The sequence below is a fragment of the Neomonachus schauinslandi genome, chromosome 1 (assembly GCF_002201575.2).
Source record: "Neomonachus schauinslandi chromosome 1, ASM220157v2, whole genome shotgun sequence".
Taxonomy (NCBI): Eukaryota; Metazoa; Chordata; class Mammalia; order Carnivora; family Phocidae; genus Neomonachus; species Neomonachus schauinslandi.
This window is the reverse complement of record NC_058403.1, coordinates 203,029,690-203,052,329: the sequence shown is the minus strand read 5'-3', so window position 1 is coordinate 203,052,329 and position 22,640 is coordinate 203,029,690. Positions and strand designations below refer to the sequence as shown.

The window sequence follows — 22,640 nt, the reverse complement described above, 5'->3', positions numbered from 1 at the left end:
TTCCCCTGGAGCTCCCAGCTCAGCCCCAGGGGCCAGGTGGCACAGGCGTGTCATGAATGGGCACGTCCAGGGCACAGCACATGGACCTGCAGTGGAGGACCCAGCCTCCCCAGGTAGCTCGAGGCTCTTTAGGGAAAGGAACAGGAAGTGCTCAGCACATGCTGACTTCCCTATGTGGGAGGGAGAGTCTGTACCACACACTGTACACACATCACCTCGATGAATCCACTGTCATGCCCCCATCAAACAAGTAAGAAAATGGAGATTCTATTAAAAAGGTTTGCTTTAGGAGCCAGGGCTTGCAGGAAGGGCTCGAGCCAGCATTGGCCCTGGCTGCTTCCGCTGGAGCCTGGCTGGGCAGCCCTGCACCTCAGCGGGATCACATAAGCCATTGGCTTTTGGGGAAGGACCAACCGTGGTCCTGCTTTCTGCTCCCGGAAAGAGCCGCGCTGCCTCCCCACCCTGGGTTGTTCACCCCACCCAAGGTGTACCCTTACCACCACGCTGGGCTTTGGCTGTCAGCTCAGATTATCACCTCCTCAGGGCAAGTGGCTGGGGTGGGTTCTCTGTGTCCCCTGCTGCCTCTCTGTCATGGAGGACTCCTTTGGGGCTGGGGCCGCTTCTGGTGACTGCAGTGTCTCAGGCCTGGCTCAGACCATAAGCTCAGTAACCCCCTGAAGGCCAAGTGAATGGCTGGGGGTTGGGTTGAGGGAGGTTCTGAGCCCAGAGTAGCCGTGGGGGTCCTCCCAAGACCTGCAGTGAATCGGGGTCTGCGAGGCAGCAGCCCAGGCCTCTGAACACTCCTTAACTGGGGCCACCATGCAGTGGTTGCCACGTCCAAGAAGAACGCCTGTGTGTCGCTGGTGTTCTCCTTCCTTTATAAGGTGGTACAGGTGAGTTGAGTCACAGTCCCCTTCTCTGCTGTGTGCCTCCGCCCACACCAGCCACCCGAGGGCTGCAGCCTCCCAGGGAGTTCTGGGGCTAGAACCCCAGGAAATGGGAAGGGGAGCTCCAGCTGCCCCGTTTGTGGGATTTTATGGCCTTTGACGGTGTCCCTTTGACATGGTGAGGAAGGGAAAGTGAACAAGAGGTGGAGCTCAGGGCGGGTCAGTGCGCCCTGACTCCAGGAGGGACAGCTGTGCCCCACAATTGGCTGTAGAAGGGTGGCCGGGGGCCAGCTGAGAGTCAGAGCTTAGGGAGGTAGGCTAGCCAGGAGGAGGGCAGAACCAAATTCTGCTCAGAGATGGGGAGGCAGTGAGAGCAGCACATGCAAAGGCCCTGGGGCAGGAGTGCGTGTGGTATGGTACGGTCAGGGACCATCAGACTGGCCAGTGTGCTCAGGACGGTGTGGGGCTGAGGTCAGCAAGGTGGGCGAGGCTGGACTGTGGGGTCAGGGACGCACAGGGCCTAGTGAGGAATTCGGATTTCGTTCCAAGCCTGATGAGAGATGGTGGGGAACTTTAAGCGGGAGACTGACGAGACCCGATTGGAGTTAAGATTGTCGAGCTGGCTGCTAAGTGGAGGAAGAACTTGAAGGCGGCAGGGAGGCCAGTGAGGAGGTTGTTGTGGGCTTCCAGAGGAGAAATGGAGGGGCCTGGCTGGAGCAGGGGCCATGGGGTTGAAGAAAGTGGAGAATCGGACCCAGGAGGCCTGGGGTGGGCGCAGGAGAGCTGTCATCCTCAGGTGGTGCCACTTGCAGCTAGCTCAGGAGCCACTGTGCTGGACAGTGGGAAGTAGGTCGGTCTGGGCAGTGGGCAGGAGAGCATGTGTTCCCCTGGGGAGCCTGAGTCTGGGCTGAGGAGTAGGCCTTCGTGCCAGAGCAGTGGCGCCGTCGCAGGAGTGATTTCCGAATAGAGGCCCAGTGGCTGGTGCCAGAGTGCAGAGGGACATCCACGGACCAGAGATGGGGAAAGGGGGTAGGAGGAAGGTTCTCCTCCCTGCAGCGTTTGGCATTTCCTTTTTGCCTCCGTGGCTTTCCTTCAGGGTTAGTGCTAATGAAACTTTTCTCCCCTCCCTTCTTTGATCCTCTTAATTTTCTATTGAACTGGGGGGGGGTGTCCACAGCTCAGGGGAGTTGGAAGAGTCCGGAAGAACCGCTTGTTCTGACCCCAGTGGCTCTTGCCCCTCACCTGAGTCACTTGTGACTCAGGCACAGGGTGACAGTTAACAGTGGGGATTAAAGAGAAGCTCCAATGAGGCCCTAGACCTGGGCGGGTGGAGGGGGGAACCGTCAGGGAGGAGAGGAGAGAGAACCCACGGGGGTGGAGATACAGGGCTTCTGCCCAGGCCCCCCTCCACCCCCCCACCCCCCGAGGACTCCTGCCCCACCTGCAGCCTGCTTTCCTGCCGCTCAGGCAGCCAGGGTTGTTCTCCTGCCCACGGTCTCCCAGCCCGAGGCCTGGCATGTGGCATGTCGCCACGGCTCGCACATGGGCAGCTGCAGCTTGTGGTCATAAAGGGCAGACGGCTTTGTGCGGGCGCCCCCCTTCCTTGGCCCCATCTCCCCCCCTCTGCCGCCCCCATGACCCCCCACCACAGGTGTTTTCAGAGTACTTCAAGGAGCTGGAGGAGGAGAGCATCCGCGACAACTTTGTCATCATCTACGAGCTGCTGGACGAGCTCATGGACTTCGGCTACCCCCAGACCACCGACAGCAAGATCCTGCAGGAGTGAGTGGGCAGGGTGGGGACCCAGGCCTGGCAACATCGCAGCGTTGATGTGGTCAGGTGTGGAGACAGGAGGAAGCGAATGTGCCTTCACGTTGGGGGCCACCACCCTGTCTCCGGCTGTCCCCGGGCGGTTGTAGAGTCTTGGCCGTTCAGCATCCCCACGAGCACGAGCAGGTCCCTGGTGCCAGGTGGTGCGCTAAGTGCCTTGTCGTTAGGGAGTCACCTGCCTTTGTTTTCACTGTCATACATGACAGACGCATTCTTGTCGGCAGTCCTGCCCTGCCCTCCGCACCGGGGCGGGTGGATCAAGTCCCTCCTGTGCATCAGGCCCTGTTGCGAGTGCTTCACCTTCACTCCTTTCAGAGTGAGGGGCGCGGCTCCCCATTTTGCATGGCACAGAGGGGCACTCGGAGAAGCCACGTCGCTGGCCCGCATCTCGTGCCTGGTGCTCCCCAGGTGGGATTGGGGTCACCAGCTTCCCCCCCCTCCCCGGGGTTAGTGTCCTCTGCCCGCCCAGCAGGAGAGCAGTTCGTGCCCACTCCGGTTTTCTTTGCCAGTGCTGTCTCCTTGCCCCCCCTCCGCCCCCCGCAAAATGAACGCTGTGCGCTCATTGTAACTTGAATTTGTTGGGGCTTTTTGGATATCGTAAGATATTCTTGTGTTAAACAGCCCAGGTGAAACCAGAGCCTGCCTTTTCTAGAACCTGCTACAGGGAGGGGCTGTTTCCAAAATGTTGGTGCCCCAAGTCCTTACTCTGGGTGTGGTCCCACAGGTACATCACTCAGGAAGGCCACAAGCTGGAAACGGGGGCCCCAAGGCCTCCAGCCACCGTCACCAATGCAGTGTCCTGGCGGTCCGAGGGCATCAAGTACCGGAAGAACGAGGTGTTCTTGGACGTCATCGAGTCCGTCAACCTCTTGGTAGGCTTCCTTTCATTTCTTTTCTTCTTTTAGAGAAATTTTGTCTTCTCTATAATTGAAATAAAAGCAACTGGACTTTTACAACTAGCAAGGCCCTGAGAGACGTTTACTTTCTGTGTGACAGCTGATCAGCAGGTTTAGGCCACTCATTGCAGCTGGGGAGCCTGTTTTCACTAGCTTTTGTTCCTACTTAGAATCAATGCAGGCACATTGCGGTTGTTGCTGTTTAAAGCAGGGTGGAAAGTCAGAAAGCAAAGGCCTCTATATTCAGAGAGACTACCTCACTTAAGATTCATTATCATCCTTTCGGGTCCCATTCTGTACATTTACAAACACGCGCTGTCTTTCTGTAAAGCTGAGAGCGTAAGATGTGGTTCTCCCACAACTTACTTCGTTATTGTTGTTCGACTGTTTTGTGCACATTTGTTTTTTCCTTTGATGTAATTTTTTTAATTATCACTAAATAAAATTGACTTTCTTTTCCGTTAATTTTAGCACATGTACAGATTTTTGTAGCTCACTGCTATATAATCAGGATGCACATCCCCTCTAAAACCTCCCTCCTGCCCACCCCTTGGTAGTCCCACCCTTCCGCCTCTCTCCTGCCCAGCGGCCACCGCTCAGGTCCCCATCACTATCCGGTAGCCCCCCCCACTCCACGGTTTCTCTTCCCCAGTCAACCGTGGTCCGGAATCAGATGGTCCTCCTCCTGACTTGTCAGGTCAGCCGCGGCCTCATGCTACATCACAAGGCCCATGTCATTCACTTTGCTTTGTGTCGTCATGAGGGCATTTTGTCCTCTCTCATCATTACAAGAAGAAGGGTGGGTCTAGTACAATCAGATGTTTTGAGAGAGAGAGAAACCACATTCACATATCTTATAGTATATTGTTCTATTGTCCCATTTTATTATTAGTTCATGTTCATCTCTCACTGTGCCTCATTTATAAATTAAACTTTATTAGAAATATATGTGTATAGGAAAAAAACATAATATATAGAAGATTCGGTACTGTCTGTGGTTTCAGGCGTCCACGGGGTCTTGGAACGTATCTCCTGCAGATAAGGGACGGTGTGGGGGGACTTCTCTAGTGTCTTTTTGAGATTGTCCTATGAATGGAATCATACAGTATGTGACCTTTTGAGTCTGGCTTTTTCTACTTAGCATAATGTCTTTGAGATTCATCCAAGTTACTGTTGTTTATCGAAAGTTTATTTCTTCTTATATTTACTTACATTTATTTTATATCCTGAACCACACCTTGTTTATCCATTCACTGATTGAAGGACTGTTGGGTTGTTTCTAATGTTGGGCGGTTGTGAATAGAGTTGCTGTAAACGTTTCACGTACAGGTTTGTGTGTAGACAGAAGTTTTCATTTCTCTAGGGCAAATACCCAGGAGTGGGATTGCTGGGTCATATGGTAAGTGTATGTTTAACTTTATAAGAAACTGCCAAACCATTTTCCAGAGTGGCTGCACCATCTTTTCCTTTTCACCAGCGGTGGATGAGAGTTCTGGTTGCTCCACATCCTTGATCAGTGTTTTGATTTTCGCCATCCTAATCGGTGTGTTGTGTTAGCTCATCACGGCTTTAATTTGTAAGTTCCCTAATGACTAATGATAACCACCTCTTCATGTGCTTCTTTGTTGTCCATATACCATCTTTGGAGAAGTGTCTTTTCGTGTCTTTTGAGTGTTTTTAAGCTGGGTTTTTTTTTATGGTTCTTGGATTTTGAAAGTTCTTTATATATCCTGGATACAAGTCTCTCATCAGATACGTGATTTGCAAATGTTTTCTCCCAGTCCATCACTTGTCTTTTCATTCTTTTGGTGCAGTGTCTTTCACAGGACAAAAGTTTTTTGGGTTTTTTAAAAAGATTTTATTTATTTATTTGACAGAGAGAGACACAGCGAGAGAGGGAACACAAGGAGGGGGAGTGGGAGAGGCTTCCCGCGGAGCAGGGAGCACGATGCGGGGCTCGATCCCAGGACCCTGGGATCATGACCTGAGCCGAAGGCAGACGCTTAATGACTGAGCCACCCAGGCGCCCAGGACAAAAGTTTTTAATTTTGAGGAAGTCCAGTTATCGATTTTTTCGTCTGTGTGCTTTTGGTGCCATGTCTGAGAACTCATTGCCAAACCCAAGGTCATATAGGTTTCCTCCTAAATTTCTTCAAAAAGTTTTATAATTTTATTTAGATCCATGATCAATTTTGAGTTAAGTTTTATATAAGGTAGGAAGTTTATATGCAGTTTTTTTGCGTCTAGAACAGTGTTCCAATATCATTTTTTGAAAAAACTATCCCTTTCTCCATTGAATTGCTTTTGTATTTTTGTCAAAAAGCAATTGGCCATATTCATGCGAGTCTGTTTCTGGACTCTTTTCTGTTCCATTGATCTGTATATCTGTTCATTAGCCCATACCTCACTGTCTTGATAACTGTAACTTTATTAAGTCTGAAAATCAGATTATATGATCCTGCCAACATTCTTCCTTTTTCAAAATTGTTTTAGCTATTTAGTTCCTTTGTAAAAAATTTTTAGAATCAGCTTATCTATATCTACAAAAAGATCCTGCTGGAATTTTGATTGGTATTGTATTAAATAACTCTATTAATCAGTGTGGGAGAAAATTGATATCTTTCATATATTAAGTCTCAGAATCCACAAATACGGATTAGTTAGGTCATCTTTGATTTCTTTCATCAACATTGGTAGTTTTTACCATGTATACTTTTTTTAGAGTTATAACTAAGTATTTCATTTTTTTGAAGGTGTCGTAAATTGTATATTTTTTATTCTATTTGGTAGAATTCACCTGTGAAACTATCTGAGCCTAGAGATATCTTTTTCAGAATTTTTTTTTTAAGAGAGAGGAGGGGCAGAAGGAAAGAGAAAATCTTCAGCAGGCTCCACACTGGGTGTGGAGCCTGACTCAGGGCTCGATCTCACCACCCTGACATCATGACCTGGGCCAAAATCAAGAATTGGATGCTTAACCAACTGAGCCAGCCACCCAGGCACCCCTTTTTCAGAATATTTTTAACTACAAATTTCAATCCTGTAATTGTTATAGGATTATTCAGATTTTCTCTTTCATCTTAGGTGAGTTTTGGTAGTGTGTTGTTTTTAAGAAGCTGGTCCATTTCATCGAAGTCATTGAGTTTATGTGCATAGTGTTGTTTATAGTATTCCCTTATTGTTTCTTTAATGTCTGCGGGGTCTATGCTGATGTCCCCTCTTTCATTCCAGATATTGGCCATTTATGTCATATTTCTTTTTTCTTTGTCAGTTTTGTGAGAGTTTCATCTATTTTATTGATCTTTACCAAGAATTGGCTTTTGCTTTCATTGATTTTCTCTGTTGTTTTTCTGTTTTCAATTTCATTGATTTCTGCTGTTAGCACTGGTATTTTCTTCTCTGTGATTTGGATTCATTTTGCTCTTCTTTTTCTAGTTTCTTAAGTTGGAAACTGAAGATACTGATTTGAACCTCTTTTCTAATATAAATATCTAATGCTTTTAATGTCTAAGTAATGCTTTAGCTGCATCCCGTAATTGGTATGTTGAATTTTCATTTTTGTTCAGAAAAAGTTCAAATTTCCCTTGAGACTTCCTTTTTGACCCATGGATTATTTAACAAAATGTGTTGTTTAATTTTTAAATGTTCACAGATATTTCTGTTACTGTCACTGATTTTTAATTTAATTGCATTATTATCTAAGAATATACTTTTTACACGTCAATTCTTTAAATTTGTTAAAGTTTATTTTAATGACCCAGAATATGATCTGTCTTGATGAATTTTCCATATGCACTTGAAAAAAAATGTATATTTTGCTATTGTTGTGTTGAGTGTTCTGTAAATGCCAATTAAATCCTCTTGGTTGGTGATGTTCAATTCTTCTAGCTTTTTTTGCTAATTTTCTGGCTACTAGTTCTACCTATTATTGACGGAGTATTAAAACCTCCAGCTGTTAATTGTGAATTAATGTCTTTGCTTAGCAAATTTTGACATTGTGCTGATAGGCGCAAGCACATTTAGGATTCTTATGTTTCCTTGGTGAACCGACCCTTTCTTTTGTCATTATATAATGTCTCTAATTATCCCTGGTAATTTTTTTGCTCTGAAGTCTTTTTTGCTATTAATATTGTCACTCTAGAGTTCTTTTGATCAGTGTGTACACATTATATGTCTTTCTATCCTTTTACTTCTTTTTCTAATCCTTTTATTTTATTTTTAAAGATTTTGTTTTTTAGTAATCTCTATCTCCAATGTGGGGGCTCAAACTCACAACCCTGAGATCAAAAGTACATTCTACTGACTGAGCCAGCCAGGCACCCTGTCCTTTTATTTTTAACTTACCCATATCATATATCTTGTAGACAACATATAACTGGGTCATTTTTAAAAGGGTTTTATTTAAACTCCAGTAAGTTAACATACAGTGTAATATTAGTTTTAGGTGTACAATATGGTGATTCGACACTTCCATATGTTACCCGGTGCTCAAACTGGGTCATTTTTAAAAATCTATTCTGGGAGTCTCGGTCTTTTAATTAATATGTTTAGAGCATTTATACTTACAGTAACTATTAATTTGTTAGATTAAAGTCTACTGTTGTATTATTTGTTTTCTTTTTATTCCCTCTATTTTTCATTCCTTTGGGTTTTTTTTTTTCCCTATCCTTCTGTGGTCTGTTTGAATATTTTTAGCATTCCATTTCATTTCTTCATTGTGGTCATTACTGTATCTCTTTGTATAGTTTTTTCTAGTTGTTGCTATAAAATGCATACTTACCTTTTCATCATCTACTTAGAATCAATATTTTATCACTTCAGTTGGGATCCAGAAACTTTCCTACCTCTTGATGCTAGAGTTGTTCCATATATTCATCTAGATACATTGGAAACCACATCGGACAGTGTTAAGACTTTTAAAAAAGATTTTATTTATTTGAGAGAGCAAGAGAAGGTGAGTGAGAGAGTGAGGGAGAGCATGAGCAGGGGGGAGGGACAGAAGAAGAGGGACAAGCAGACTCCCCACTGAGCAGGGAGCCTGGGATCATGACTTGAGCCAAAGGAAGACACTTAACCGACTGAGCCACCCAGGTGCCCCAGACAGTGTTAAGATTTTTGCTTTCAATTTTCAGACGTACTTGAAAGCAATCAAGAGGGAAAGAATAACAGTCTTCCACATAACCGAGACATTTGCCACTTCAGTTGCTTTCCCTTGATTTCCTGACTTTCCAGGTTTCCTTCTGGGAACATGTCCCTTCCACCTAAAAAGCTGCTTTTAGCAATTCTTCTGGAACAGATCAGCTTGGTTTTCCCTCATCTGAGAATGTCTTCATTTCACCTTCATTCTGAAGGGTATTTTGACTGGGTAACAGATTCTGGGTTGGCAGTTCTCCTGTGGCACCTTGAAAATGTCCTGCCATCCCTCGGGGCTCCATGCTTCATGATGAGAAATCCATAGTCACTCAAACTCGTATCCCCTGTAGGTAATGCCTTGTGTTTCTCAGGATGCCTTCCAGATTTTGTCTTTGTCTTTCATTTTTAGCAGATAGATTATGATGTGTCTGGGTATGGTTATCTTTGGATTTCTACTGTTTGGGATTTGTTCGGCTTCTCAAATCTGTAGGCTTATGGTCTTCTACCAGAATTGGGACATTTTCAGCCAGTGTTTCCTCAAATAGGTTTGCATCATTTCACTCTTTCTCCTTTCTTTTTGGACTCCAGGGACATGAATGTTAGACCTTTTGTCAGTGACCCAAGGGCTTCTGAGGCTCTTTTTATTTTATCCCACCCTTTTTTTTTCTTTTTATTGTTTAGATTGGATGATTCCTTTTGCTCTGTCTTCAAGTTCACTGACCCTTTCCTGTTTTGTCCCCATTCTGCTATTGAGCCCATCCAGCAAGTTTTGTATTTCAGTCATTGTATTTATTAGTTCTAAAATTTCCATTTGACCCTTTTTCCTGTAGTCTGTTTCTCTGCTGAGACTTTCTATTTTAACATTTGTTGCCAGGGTGTTTGTGATTTTTACCTAGCTATTTAAAGTCTTTGTCAGATAATCCCAGCATTTGCGTCAGTGTTGGCACCTGTTAACTGTATTTTCCATGTGAGCTAAAGTTGTCATGGTTCTTTGTATGCCAAGTAGTTTTAGATTCGATCCTGGACTTTTTGAATATTATAATAGTCTAGGTATTGTTTAGATTATACCAGAAATGTCAATATTTGTGTTTCAGCTGACAGTTGACCTGGTTAGGTTCAGGCCACAAGTTGTAACCCCCAATCTGTGGGCCATGAGTATCAGTTCAGTTTTCAGTTTTCAAAGCCTTCATGCCATTTGCTATTTGAGCTTATCCGGAGTATGCTCCACCTGCTGGTCGGTCTGGGACTGTGCAGTTTGTCTCTCAAAGTCTTTGACATACTAATTAGGATCATAGCCACTCATGCCCAGTTCTAGAGCTCTGGTGACATAAACAACTGCATGGTTTGTTTCCCTGGACGCCTCATTCTTAGCTGTCTTTCTGGTACTTTCCAGCTGCTTGGGGCATCCGTTTTTGGTACTGTGACCACCTCGTTGGGGGCTCTAGATCCCCATTCTGTCATGCTTGTCTGCAGTGGGCCCCCGTCCTGAGTTTGCCCCACCCTCTGGGAACAGCAGCTGGGTTGCCTGGGGCCTGGGTGTGAGAGAACAGACAAAAGGGGGGGATTAGGGGATTTCTGTACTTGCTCTAAGAGGCAGGAGTTCCCCTTCTGGCCCTGAAGCCAGAGCTAGAGGCTTCCGCGAGCTCAGTCTGCACCCCAGTGCTCGCTTCCACTTCCAGGTTTCCTCTGCACTTTCCCACGGAGGGGAGGCAGGGAGGGCGCTGCTCCTACAGTGGTTCTTTCCCGATCCACCTGCTGCCCCTTTCAGTCTTCCATGGTTGCCCAGGCACCCTGCCCAGGTTTGTTGTTGTAGTCAGTGGCAGGGAAAGACGATGCAAGCCGACCCCGTGTCACCTGCAGCCTGCTTCGTCTTCACTTTGGAGATTACCATGACTGGGCCAATCCCATCATGCGGCTCGCTCGGGTGTGCCCATTTCCAGCTGCTGCAGACAGTGCAGAAATGAGTGAGCTTGTTCATCCTCAGACTTGTGTTTGGGATATGTCCCGTACGTGGGCGGGATTCCTGGAAGGGTGAGTTCCTGGTTGTGGAATTGTCGAGAGTGCTTCCCCAACAGATTCTCCCAGTGGACTTAATGTAAGCATATTTGCCTTCTTACTGTTTAAGTCATGGAGCAAGACAGTGGCCTCAGTAACCACATGCCCCTCCTGTCTTGGGACCTTTGTCTGAATTGTTCATTGAGCCAAGAACATGGTCCTTCTAACTCTAGAGTGTCTTGGGGTAGAAAAGCAAATCCCAAGGAGCAGTTTCCAAATAGCTGTATGTGAAAGCACTAGGAGTTCAAGGTATGTCCAGCCCCAGTGCACCCCAGCATGTGTCTGTGCCCGAAGGACCCCTGATCTTCCATACACGGGGCAGCATGAGGTGGGTGTGGATATTGGAGACGTGTTGGAACACCATCTTCCTGAGTCTGATTGCAGAGCTGGCAGCTGAGTCAACGTGGGCCTCCAGATTCTGGTCATCTGGACATAGTGATGTACTGAAAGCAGCTCAGCAGACATCTCTTCTGCACCCACCCGTCCTGGTTGCTGCCTGCAGGGCTGAGATTAGCCTGGTGGGCTGCACGGCTTTTCTGCTCCACTACTGAGCCTGCCTTCCCAGCATTCATGACCTCACATGTTCAGTTACAGAGGGCTGTGCAGTCCCTACTCCCCAGGAGGAAGACAGCCCTCCCAATCTAGGGGCAGTCACAGCTAGGAGCATGGAGGGCCCCCTGAGTAAGGCCGGTCAGAGTGCCAGAGCCTGGCCAGCCAGGGAGGGCCCATGTTGGCACGTGCTCTCTGAGGACCTTCTGCCCCCAGGCGCTGTCCTTGTGCTGGCCCAGCAGGGAGGAGCCCGACACAGCCCCTCACCAGAGGGGGGACAGAGATGGGTGGGCAGACAGAGCTGTCGAGAGGCAGGGGAGGAAGAGGTGGCTGCTGTGTGCTGTGGGGGCAGGGAGCTGCCTGCCAAGTGGGGACAGTGAGAGGCCATGTGGCCAGAGTATAGTGAGCAAGGGGGGGTGATGGAGCCAGACCGTGCAGGGCCTGCTGTCCTGTTGTGTGCCTTTCCTGGGGTTGTGATCTACTTGGTGCCTTAGTTCTCTGCCTCCCTCAGAGGCGGAGCGCTCGCATGTGTGCATGTGGTGCTTTCCAGACACTCGAGTTAAAAGCTGGACAGATTCTCCTCCTCCTCTGCAGAGAGAGGCAACTCGGGCCCTGCACCATGTGAGTGTGGCTGGCCCCTCTGAGGAGTGGCCTGTGCGGCCCCGAGGCCCCTGCGTTTGTAGCCCTGGCCCTCGCCTGTGGGTGTGGACGTGCTGATATGGGGTGGTGGTCACAGCTGTGGCCCTAGCGCCTCTGCCAGCCACCGTGTGGCCTCTGCCCTGTGCCTCAGTGTCCTTGTATCTAAAATGGGCGTGTGAAGAGGTGTTGCAGCAGCCTGGCTCCCTCAGGACAGTCTCAGGGCTTGCCTGGTGGCCTGCCGTGACTTCTCATCGCACTCAGATGCTTCCTGGTCTGCACGTGAGGTAGAGGGTCACCCGAGTCAGCGCCCCGGCCTGCAGGCTGTTGAGGCACGCAGAGCCCCGCCTGGGGCAGAAGAAGGGCTCAGTCACTTACTGTCATGACTATATCTGTTTAAATACACGGTTACTTTGGATCAGTGGTATCAGACTTCAGGCACCCTGGGGAGCACGGAGGGGTCAGGGCCCTGGAAGCCCCATCTTTAGGAAGTAGGGGACATAGGCTGGGTAGCCTCAGGCCCCATATGGAGAAACAGATTTCAAGAAAAGCAAGTGTGGCCTGCTCCGAGAGAGGCCTGCCTGTGTGGCCTGAGACCGAGAGGGCAGGGCCCATGTGTCGGCCCCTGTGGCCCTGCACAAAGGCTGGATGGGAGGAAGGTGAGGCTCACCCAGCTCGGGATGGTGAGAAGGGCATTGAGAATGGGGCAGCTGGGTGAGCAGGGACCTCCCCTCATGCCCACCTCGCCATCCCTCAGGTCAGTGCCAATGGCAATGTGCTGCGCAGCGAGATCGTGGGCTCCATCAAGATGCGGGTCTTCCTGTCAGGCATGCCCGAGCTGCGCCTGGGCCTCAATGACAAGGTCCTCTTCGACAACACAGGCCGTGAGTACCCCGCCAACCCCACGGCGTCCCTGTGGCCAGAGCGGGCCTCACGCTGAGCTCAGAGCGGCACTGAGGGGATATTGAGCTGCATGAGGGAACACGCGGATCTCAAGCACTTGCTTCAGACACATTTTCACGTTGTGGACAAGATAACTGTGAAAACTAATACATCGATACCTGGACATAGAAAATACAGAAGAGTGAAGATCCCAAAGTCAAGTCCCCTTACCGCCCCCCGGGCCAGAGGACACGGGCCAGTGCCTTAGATGTTAAGTTCAGGGAGGGTCACGCAGCAGGTCCGAGACCCTGTGCTACACCATCTTGGAGGGAGCTGCGGGCTCAAGGTTAGGCCTTGTTCTCTCCTCTCCCTGCAGAGCTCCTGTCCCCGGGTGGGGCGCGGGGTCTGGGCTGCTCTAAGGCTGTGCACAGTGGTTCCAGCTCTCACCACCTGGCCTGGACATGGCACTCGCTGTGCTGGGGCAGGGGCCACAGTGACCGCAGGGCCCGGCTTACTGAGGCTCTGTGTTTACAAACTGGACCGCCAGCCGCGGGAGCAGTGGCCGTGCCATCGGACCTAACCTCCACGGCAGCAGGACTGAGGGCCTCTGTGGTGTTGGCCCATCAGGGCGGCTCCTGTCCCTGGCTGGCCCGGCCTGCACAGCTCCTCTGTGGGATGGAAAACCAAGACAGGAACTGAGAACCCATGGGATGATGGGAGCCAGGACGCACTGGGAGCCCTGAGCTGTCGCCGTGCATCCCCAGCCCAGTCTATTAGTCATTCGGCAAATATGTCCTGAGCGGGAGCCCTGGCCAGACCCTGAGCTAGCTGCTGCGGACTCCGAGTGAACCAGGCCGCCCAGCCCTGCCCTCAGCATGTGCCCAGTGTCAGGATGTGACGAGGCTTCCAAGGGGCTGAGGAGGGACAGGGGAGATTGTCTGGGAACCTGGGCCCCTTGGCCTTTGTGACCCACAGATTTGAGGGGCAGCTCTGCTCTGCCAGGGGTGAGCCCCAGGCAGTGGAAGCGTTGCTGACAGAGTGACCCAGAGGGCCCAGGGTCTGTCCTGCCCTTACCCCTGCCTCTCCTCAGGTGGCAAAAGCAAGTCCGTGGAGCTGGAGGACGTGAAGTTCCACCAGTGTGTGCGACTCTCGCGCTTCGAGAACGACCGCACCATCTCCTTCATCCCTCCAGATGGCGAGTTTGAGCTCATGTCCTACCGCCTCAACACCCACGTGAGTGTGCCCACAGGCACCTGCCCCCGGGGCAGGCTTCCACCCAGACAGCAGTGGGCAGTGTGTGGAGGCCCCAGACAGGCTCCCACCTCCTCCCCGGTGGGTGGGAATAGTCCCCATCCAGGATGAGTCTCACATCCACAAGGTGACACCCAGGGTAGGCAACAGCTACCACGGGCTGCCCAGGCTCCACAGAGCCCATGTTCGACAGCTTGGGGCTCTCAACTTTCTGAGGGGCTAGACCCCATTCTAGGCAGCCCCAGTGATGTTTTCTGCATTTTCACAGATGCCCATCGGTCTCTATGTCCATCCCGGTCTGGCTGTGGACTCCTTCCATAGGGCGTTGGCATGCTGGGCTCACACCTGGGCACATGGTCCCTTTCCCCAGGCCTCAGTTTCCCCTCTGTGAGATGGGCCTCTGTAAAATGACCATGCGTGAGTGCCACCTTCACTCTCCCCAATAGGTGAAGCCCTTGATATGGATCGAGTCCGTGATTGAAAAGCATTCCCACAGCCGCATCGAGTACATGATCAAGGTACGTGCCCGTCCCACACACAGTGTCAGTCTGGGCCACGGGCAGTAAGTGGGGGGCTGGTGGATGGCCCTGCCTGTTCAGGGCCTTTGGCACAGGGTCCTAACCAGGGCAGGGGCCCCATGGGGCTCTGTGCTCCCTATCCTGGGAGGTAAGGCCTGTGCCTGATTCTTGTGCTGCCTCACTGTGAGCCAGAGGGAAGGACGGGGAGCCCTGACGGTCAAGGGGACTGGAGGGCATAGGGAGAATCTCAGGTGGGTGAGAGGCTGTGAGCTGTGCCTGGAGGACTGGGGGTCGGCTTGGTGGGGCCCCCAGGCCAGGCCAAGGGGTGTAGGGCCCTGGTGGGAGCAGGCGGGGTGGGGGCTGGGTTGTCTGACCTGTGCCTTCCACAACCTTGGCTGCACTGGTCTCATCTCCAGGCCAAGAGCCAGTTCAAGCGGCGGTCAACGGCCAACAACGTAGAGATCCACATCCCCGTGCCCAACGATGCCGACTCCCCCAAGTTCAAGACGACGGTGGGGAGTGTCAAGTGGGTCCCCGAGAACAGTGAGATCGTGTGGTCCATCAAGTCCTTCCCGGTGAGCGCCCTTTTCAGTGGGATGCCTCTCTTAACTTCCACCCACACCCCACCTGCTCCCTGTGCCCATCACAGTACAGCAGCCTCGAAGGGCCTCGATCCCCACCTGGGGGTTCTGGGAGGCCAGCAGAGGAGAGCCGAGGGCTGGCCGAGCAAGGATGGAAAGCTGGAGCTGGCAGAGGCAGCTTGTGTGTGACCAGCCTATCTCCAGGATCAGGGCATCCTCCCCCCCGCCGCCCTCTCTCCAACACTGGTTCAGAACTCAGCTTCCCTCGAGGGGACCAGACTGCCTCGAGGCCTGAGCAGTGTGGGTTTCAGGAATCCAGCACCAGCTCCAGGAATGTCGAGCACTTCATGCTGGCATAGCTGCCTGGCTTGTGTTCAGGATTTTCAGCACTGGAGTCTGGGTTTGCAGCAGAAGTGCCCAGAGAGCCTGGAAGGTAGATGTGTGTTCCCGTGCCAATTATGGCCCATTGCTTTTTTCTCATTATAAACAAGATGGAGCTCCTTTTTTTATGTCTGAGGGCCATTTGCATTTCTTTCTCTGGAAACCGTAGCAGCCATCTCTTGCTCATTTTTCTTTCAGGTTTGGTCATTTTCTTTGTTTCTGAGAGCTCTTTATATATGGGCAAGTTGAGCACTTTTTCTTTGATGTAAGTCGCAAATGGTTTTCCCCAATTTAATGTTTATCTTTTGGCTTTGTTTCTGGTAGTTTTTGCTGTGTGACCTTTTTTGATTGCTTCTTTGTTTCATTATTATTTAATGTAGTCAGATTTCCTGGTCTTTTTATTGCATCTGAATTGTAAGTCATGCTTTGAAAGGCTTCACCATTCCCAGATATAAAGGAATTCACCTATATTTGCTTCTAGAACCTGTACAGTGGCATTTTTCACCTTAGGTTTTAGGTGCTTTCAGAACTAGGTCTGGTAGGGGCGCCTGGGTGGCTCAGTTGGTTGGGCGACTGCCTTCAGCTCAGGTCATGATCCTGGAGTCCCTGGATCGAGTCCCGCATCGGGCTCCCTGCTTGGCGGGGAGTCTGCTTCTCCCTCTGACCCTCCCCCCTCTCATGTGCTCTCTCTCTCATTCTCTCTCTCTCAAATAAATAAATAAAATCTTTAAAAAAAAAAAAAAAAAAAGAACTAGGTCTGGTAAATGGGGGGAGGTACGGGTCCAGTTTTATCTTTTTCCAAATGGCCATTCAGTTTTTGAACATCATTTACTAAAAAGTCCATCTTCTCCCCTGTGGTTTGAAATGCCATGTTTATTAAATATCAGATTTTCACGCGGCATTAGATCTCTTTCTGAATGTCCTGTTGTCTCTCTGTCCACGCAGCAAGGCCATATTTTAACTCAGAGCTTTATTCTCTGTTTTAACATCTGATAAAGGCAGCCCCCCCCCCACCCCACCCCCACACACCCACATCACTTGTTTGTTTCCTGGTGATTCTTCCTTGCTTACTTGTTTGGTGTTCCTTATGAATTTTAGAATCAGTTTGTTTGCACTAAATTTATAAGTCGAGTAGGAAGAGCTAACTTCCTTATGAGGCTTTGTGCCTGTCTCACCTCAGTGCTTTGGGGGCCGTCTTCGTGTTTACCTTATACACCTCACATAGCCTCTCCCTTGGTTTAAAAAGTACTTTCATTGAAGTACAACATGCAGAAAAGTAGACAGATGAAATGTGGACAGTTCGATGAATTTCCTCAGGGGGGACACATTCATGTGCCTGGAACCAGATGAAAGCCGCAGAACTGCTCGCCCCATCCTCAGGAGCCCCCAAGGTTCCTGCCAGTTTGTCCGTTTCTTGTTAAGATGAGCCTAAGTCAGTGTTCTGGTGAGTGGAGTCTTGTCTTCCGCCGTGTCTTCCAGCAGGTAGCCACTGTTTGCATAGTAGTTTCACGCCCTGGTTCCTTACCGGGTGTCTGCTTTAGGGTAGTTTTTCTTTCAATTCCCATGGGTTTTCAGATATTCTTTTGTATCTTTTGCAGCCAGATGCAGTTTTCCCTTCTCCTCTGCTCTTCTTGGGCATTTGATGGCTCTGGTGCCTCCTTGCCTTGGCTGCTCTCTCCGGGGCCTGTAAGTGGTGGTGGACAGTGGCCTCTGGTCTTGCCCCCACCCGGAGACACCAGCCAGGTGCCCCCTCCAAGTGCGATGCCGCGTTGGGCCATGGACTCGATCCAGCCCTACTTTACTGCGGTTTTGGCACAAATGGGTAACAGACTTACCCAGGTGCCCCTTCAGTGTCTGTCAGTTCAGGTCTGTCAATGGGTGGAGCTGGACCATCCCTGCATTCTGGTAAGCTCCACCCGATTGAGGTATCTTTCCTTTTCAATGCGCCGTTGGATTCTATCGATAAGATTGTACATAACATTTTCACTTTGATAATCATAACGGAGGTTGATTTTTTTTTGGTGCACTCTCTGTCAGGTATTCATGTTATACCTGCTTCATAATTACTCTGTGTCCCGTCTCCATGCTGCAGAACCGTTTAAGTGGCCGGGACATCGTCTGGTCTTGAGAAGGTTGATAGAATTTGGCTGTGTGACCTTCTGGATCTCGACTACTTTCTCCATCTCTTCTCTGGAAATCGGGTCCTTCAGAGTTTCCATTTCTGTTGGAGACTGTTTGGGTAAATTATATTTCCCTTCAAAATTATCCATCCTAACCAGGTTTGCCAAGTTGGAGAAAGTGGTCTTTTTTTTCTTTTCATTCACTTATGATGGTTACTTCTTCCTTATTCTTTCTTCTTGTGTGTATTTGGGTCTTCTGTTTCCCTGGATAAGGCTGCCTAGTAGCTTGTCTTTTTGTTTTTTCTCTCCAGGTTTGTATTTTAATTTTGTTGTGATATTTTTCTGTCTTTTGTAAGTCTTTAATTTGCATTTCTTCATCCTTTCTTTGTTCTAATTTTTCAAGTTAGGTATTTTCTTTTTTTTTTTTTTTAAGATTTTATTTATTTATTTGACAGAGAAACACAGCGAGAGAGGGAACACAAGCAGGGGAAGTGGGAGAGGGAGAAGCAGGCTCCCCGCAGAGCAGGGAGCCTGATGCGGGACTCGATCCCAGGACCCTGGGATCATGACCTGAGCCGAAGGCAGACGCTTAACGACTGAGCCACCCAGGCGCCCCTCAAGTTAGGTATTTTCATTTGATGATTTTGCTTTAAAATTTGTATTAATCCAAGATGTTCTTCTAAGCCCTGCCTTACCTGTGCAACCCATAGATTCTGACATGTAGTATTTGACTTGCTCATCTAGAAATTCTGTAACTGGATAGAGAGTTGGTTGTTGTTGTTTTTTTAAAGATTTACTTATTTATTTTAGAGAGAGCAAACATGAGCCTGGGGGCGGGGCAGAGGGAAAGAGAATCTCAAGCAGACTCCCTGCTGAGTGTGGAGCCCAGTGTGGGGCTCGATTGCAGGACCCCGAGATCATGACCTGAGCTGAGGTCATGAGTCAGACGCTCAGCCAGCTGAGCCACCCACGCGCCCCGGTGGTTCTTTTTAAATTTCCTAGGGGGTGGGCCTTTAAATTTCCTAGGGGGTGGGCCTTCTGATTTTCATTTCTCCTCACCACTGATTTGGAGCACTAAAGCCAGAGAGTGTTATTCTTACTATTTCTACTTCTGGGATTTCTCGAAGTGTCCGCTGTGTGCTAACAGAAGGTCGAGTTTGTAAATACCGCAGGTGCACTGGGGAGGAAGACAAGGCTTCTGTGACCAGGGTAGGGAGCCCGCGAGGTCTGTCGTGACGCGGTGGCGGCGTCCGCCCGGTCAGCGCTGCCTTCCTCTGGTTCCCTTTGCACGTCGTGTAGCATCTGCCTAACAGAGGTTGCCGCCCTGTTAGTTGGCACTCGTAGACACTCGTGACTATGATACCTTCCCTGTGGATTGTAGGACTGCAGCCTCTAGGACCGTGGCCCTCCCTTCCTGCCCTGACGGCAGCCCCTGCGGTGTTTAGTCTGCCCCTCGCTGGCGCGCCTTCACCCACTCTTCCTGCTGGCGTAGCTTTTGTCCGCTTTCGCGGCACAGAGCTGTGTTTTGGTCTGTGAGCCAGCCTGTAGGTCTTTCTGGTCCGTGCGAGCATTAAACCCGTTGACAACGACACAATGGACCCAGGGTAGGGGAGCAGACTTCCACCGCTCCGCTGGGAAGGCCCGCCCATCTGCATGTGCTTTTGCTTTCATTTTCCCTTTTGTCTTCATGAGGCTCAGATTTGGGGTCTGGTTATTGTCTCATACACAGGCTGGTGGAGCTGATTTTATTCCTTTGCCGCCTGCTTTGTCTGCTGCTGGGACCACATTATTCTCCCCTCGTTGTGCCAGAGTCTTTACTCAGCACATGTCCCTGACTCGGGCAGAGCCCCCGCTCTCACGCTGGCCCTGGCACTGGTGAGCAGACTGGCACCATCCCAGGGCGAGGAGCCTGAGCGCGGCCCTGGGGAGCCGGGGCTCGGCTCTGCTCTACCTGAGACGCGCAAGGACGGCCCCCGGCCCTGGTCGGCAGCCACTCCTGCCACAGCCCTGGGGATCAACAACTACAGGGTCCTGGGTGTGGCCAGAGCTGTGCTCTCTTTGCTCCCCACTGCTCTAGGTGAGACACACCGGGCCCCTGGACAACCAGACCGAGATGCCTTCCTCCTGTGCCGGACTGGGTTCCCAGGCCTTCCTGGCCCTGCCTCAGGCCCCATCTCTAGTCACTGCTCAGCCTCTGGGGCCAGAGCTGCCCCCTTCCGTACCCTCTGGGACAGGACACCAGTCCAACTCATCAGTCAGCCCCCGACCTCGGTCTCTTACTTTTGTTACCTCCCTCTGTTCACCATCCCTCACTTTGACCTTTCCCCCTGTGCTTGCACACGCCGCCTGCTGGATGTTGGGCATGTGGGGTGTTCACTCGGACTCTGGCCTGGGCAGGGGCACATGTCCCATGGTGGCATCTGCACTGTCTGTATGTCTGTGCCCCCTCTTCCTTCCTGAGGTCTGTCCTGTCAGGCTAGGCTTCCTTGAAGCAACTCGTCCTCCCTCCCTGAGAGTTTGTGAAACTCTTGATCCTTGGAATTCACTGGTTTTCCCCAGCATGCCTCTGATCTGCCCGGCTCAGCCGGCAGGACAGTCCGTGAGGCCTCGGGTAAATAAAGTGCGTTGGAGGAGCTGAGACTCTGGGTGACCACAGCCACGCAGGAAGGGGCTCAGTGGCCAGGCCAGCAACCTGGAACTCTCTGGGGGTCGCTGTTGCCCTGACCATCTCTACCTCGTGTACTCCTCCAGGGGGGCAAGGAGTACCTGATGCGGGCGCACTTCGGCCTGCCCAGCGTGGAAGCGGAGGACAAGGAGGGCAAGCCCCCGATCAGCGTCAAGTTTGAGATCCCCTACTTCACTACCTCTGGCATCCAGGTACATCCAGGTGGCCGGGCTCTCCAGGGCCCCGGAGCAGACATGGGCAGGCCCAGGTGTCCGTTCCGGCTCAGAGAGCTGCAGACGACAGCTTAGGCGAGGGTGCTGGTCAGTCTGTCCCGGGGCCGCCGCGGTGCTGCCCTGCTTCTGCCTCTCTCCACACCTGTCAGTTCAGACCTGACCCTGTGTTGCGGCTCCGAGCTCAGAGATTGGTTTGACCCCCAGAACTAGAGTCCGAGCCTCTAGTGTCCACGCACTTTGCCACCATGGGGCCTGTTTTCCTAGGCAGCTCCGTGGCAGATGCGTGAGGGGAAGTGAACTCTGGGTCCCCCTCCCCAGGAATCTGCTGGGGGGCCGTGCCTGGGAGTGCACACACACCCTGGCTCTTTTCCACCCCTTGCAGCGTGACTCCTCCCTCCCTCGGCGTCCGCATGCTATGGACAGGCACCCGCCCCTCCCGTCCCCTCCCACTGCCCCCTGGGGGCCCATGCTGGGCCACTCCTCATCACAGCCCCCTCCCTGGCCTCTGTGGGGAGTGGTGCGGGGACCAGGAGGGGACAGCGTGTCCATGCTCAGGGCCCTGCTGCCTGTGGCCTGCAGGTGCGCTACCTGAAGATCATCGAGAAGAGCGGCTACCAGGCTCTGCCGTGGGTCCGCTACATCACTCAGAACGGAGGTGCGTGCAGCCCACCCCTGCGCGCTACTGAGAGGGTGGTGCGCGTGGAGCAGCCCCGGGGCTGGGGGGCGGCCCCTCCCCCACAGGTACAGTGCAGAAAACCAAGGCCTCCCTCCTGATTCTAGATTACCAGCTCCGGACCCAGTGAGGGGCCATGCAGCCAGCGCCCCCGGCCCCGGCGCTGGGGCTCCTGGCGGAAGCACCAGGAGGAAGCACCTGCCAAGCCTGCTGGATGGAGGAGGGGCACCCCTGGCCACAGGCCACCCTCCCGGCTCCTCCCGGGACCCCTCCTTTTCCAGGCACACCTGCTCTGCCGTTGCCACTCTCGTCTCTGGGTCCCTTCTCCCGGAAGAAGCTCATCTTCGAGAAGTCTTGTCTCTCTGCCCCCTGAGTCCGTTTGAGGGGAAGGAAACGAAATCTTTCCCTCTAGAGATCAAATACAGCCTTCTGTGCTGGTGAGCTCCCAGGCACCACAAAGAGGGGAAGTGCTCACCCGGCCGCTGGCCACACACGGCCTCTGGCCAGGCTGGCCGGGCCGCCGTTTGGTTGCCATTCTGTTGAATGTTGTAGGTTCATGAGTGTTCCTAATTTCTGTCTCGTTCGTTCCTTGTTGTTCACGTGAACCTCACTGTCCGCGCCTCCCACCCCTTGTCCTGAAGCCCTCGGGCAGCACTTCGTGAGGGCAGAGTGCCCTCCTCCTCAGCAAGGCCCACATGACACTGGGTTCCCTCCTGCGTCTGGCCCAACCCTGGCCCGCGCCTCTCGGCGGAGGCTCATCGCCTCTTGCCCGAGGCTTCAGCGGAGGGGCCTTCCCAGGGTCCACCGTGCCGTGTGAGGCCGTCACTCAGCCGCATCAGTGTTTGTCCCCCCAGGGAAGTGGTGTCCAGCGAGGACTGCTGGCCTCGGAGGGTTGGGGGCACAGGTCATCCACATCTGTGCTTGGTCACCCACCACCACCCTGCCTGTGTTCGTGTCACGATTACATTAAAGTCCATTACGGAAACACGCTGCCTGCTTTCCCTCAGACGCAGCACGTGGCCGACTCCTCCTGGGTGAGCAGGGGCGGGTGCGGGGCTCCCATCACCCCCCGCCCCCCGCCAGTTTTCCTCAGTGTGCTCCTCAGAGCAGCGGCGTCAGTGTCCCCTTTGAGCTCGTTTGGAACGCACATTCACAGATCCACCCTGACCTGCCGAGGCAGACTTCACAGGTTCCACGGATTCACATGTGCGCTGGAGTTTGAGAACCGCTGCCTGGTCCACAGAGGGGACCATGGGGGGCGCACAGGCAGGAAGCACCCTGTCTTCCCACAGCGGGCACCTGCCTCACACCCCCCCCAACGTCTGTGCCGCTGGCCCTGCCTGGATCACC

The 22,640-nt window shown here is 51.7% G+C and overlaps 1 protein-coding gene across 3 annotated transcripts in view; it reads left to right on the top strand.

Annotated features, from left to right (window-relative positions):
- AP1M1 (adaptor related protein complex 1 subunit mu 1) overlaps positions 1-22,379 on the top strand; it is a 29,307-nt gene extending 6,928 nt beyond the window's left edge. The window contains exons 3-13 of one of the 3 annotated variants that reach the window (XM_044917574.1): positions 826-893; positions 2,539-2,669; positions 3,442-3,589; positions 4,977-5,012; positions 12,744-12,870; positions 13,959-14,101; positions 14,566-14,637; positions 15,054-15,212; positions 20,471-20,596; positions 21,197-21,272; positions 21,398-22,379. In XM_044917574.1, the coding sequence (XP_044773509.1) occupies positions 826-893; positions 2,539-2,669; positions 3,442-3,589; positions 4,977-5,012; positions 12,744-12,870; positions 13,959-14,101; positions 14,566-14,637; positions 15,054-15,212; positions 20,471-20,596; positions 21,197-21,272; positions 21,398-21,420 (1,109 nt within the window). In that variant the 3' untranslated portion in view covers positions 21,421-22,379. Of the gene's footprint in view, positions 1-825; positions 894-2,538; positions 2,670-3,441; positions 3,590-4,976; positions 5,013-12,743; positions 12,871-13,907; positions 14,102-14,565; positions 14,638-15,053; positions 15,213-20,470; positions 20,597-21,196; positions 21,273-21,397 lie in introns of all 3 variants that reach the window. The other 2 variants (XM_044917573.1, XM_021683159.2) reach the window with 2 other exon arrangements.
- The last annotated feature ends 261 nt before the right edge of the window (positions 22,380-22,640 follow it).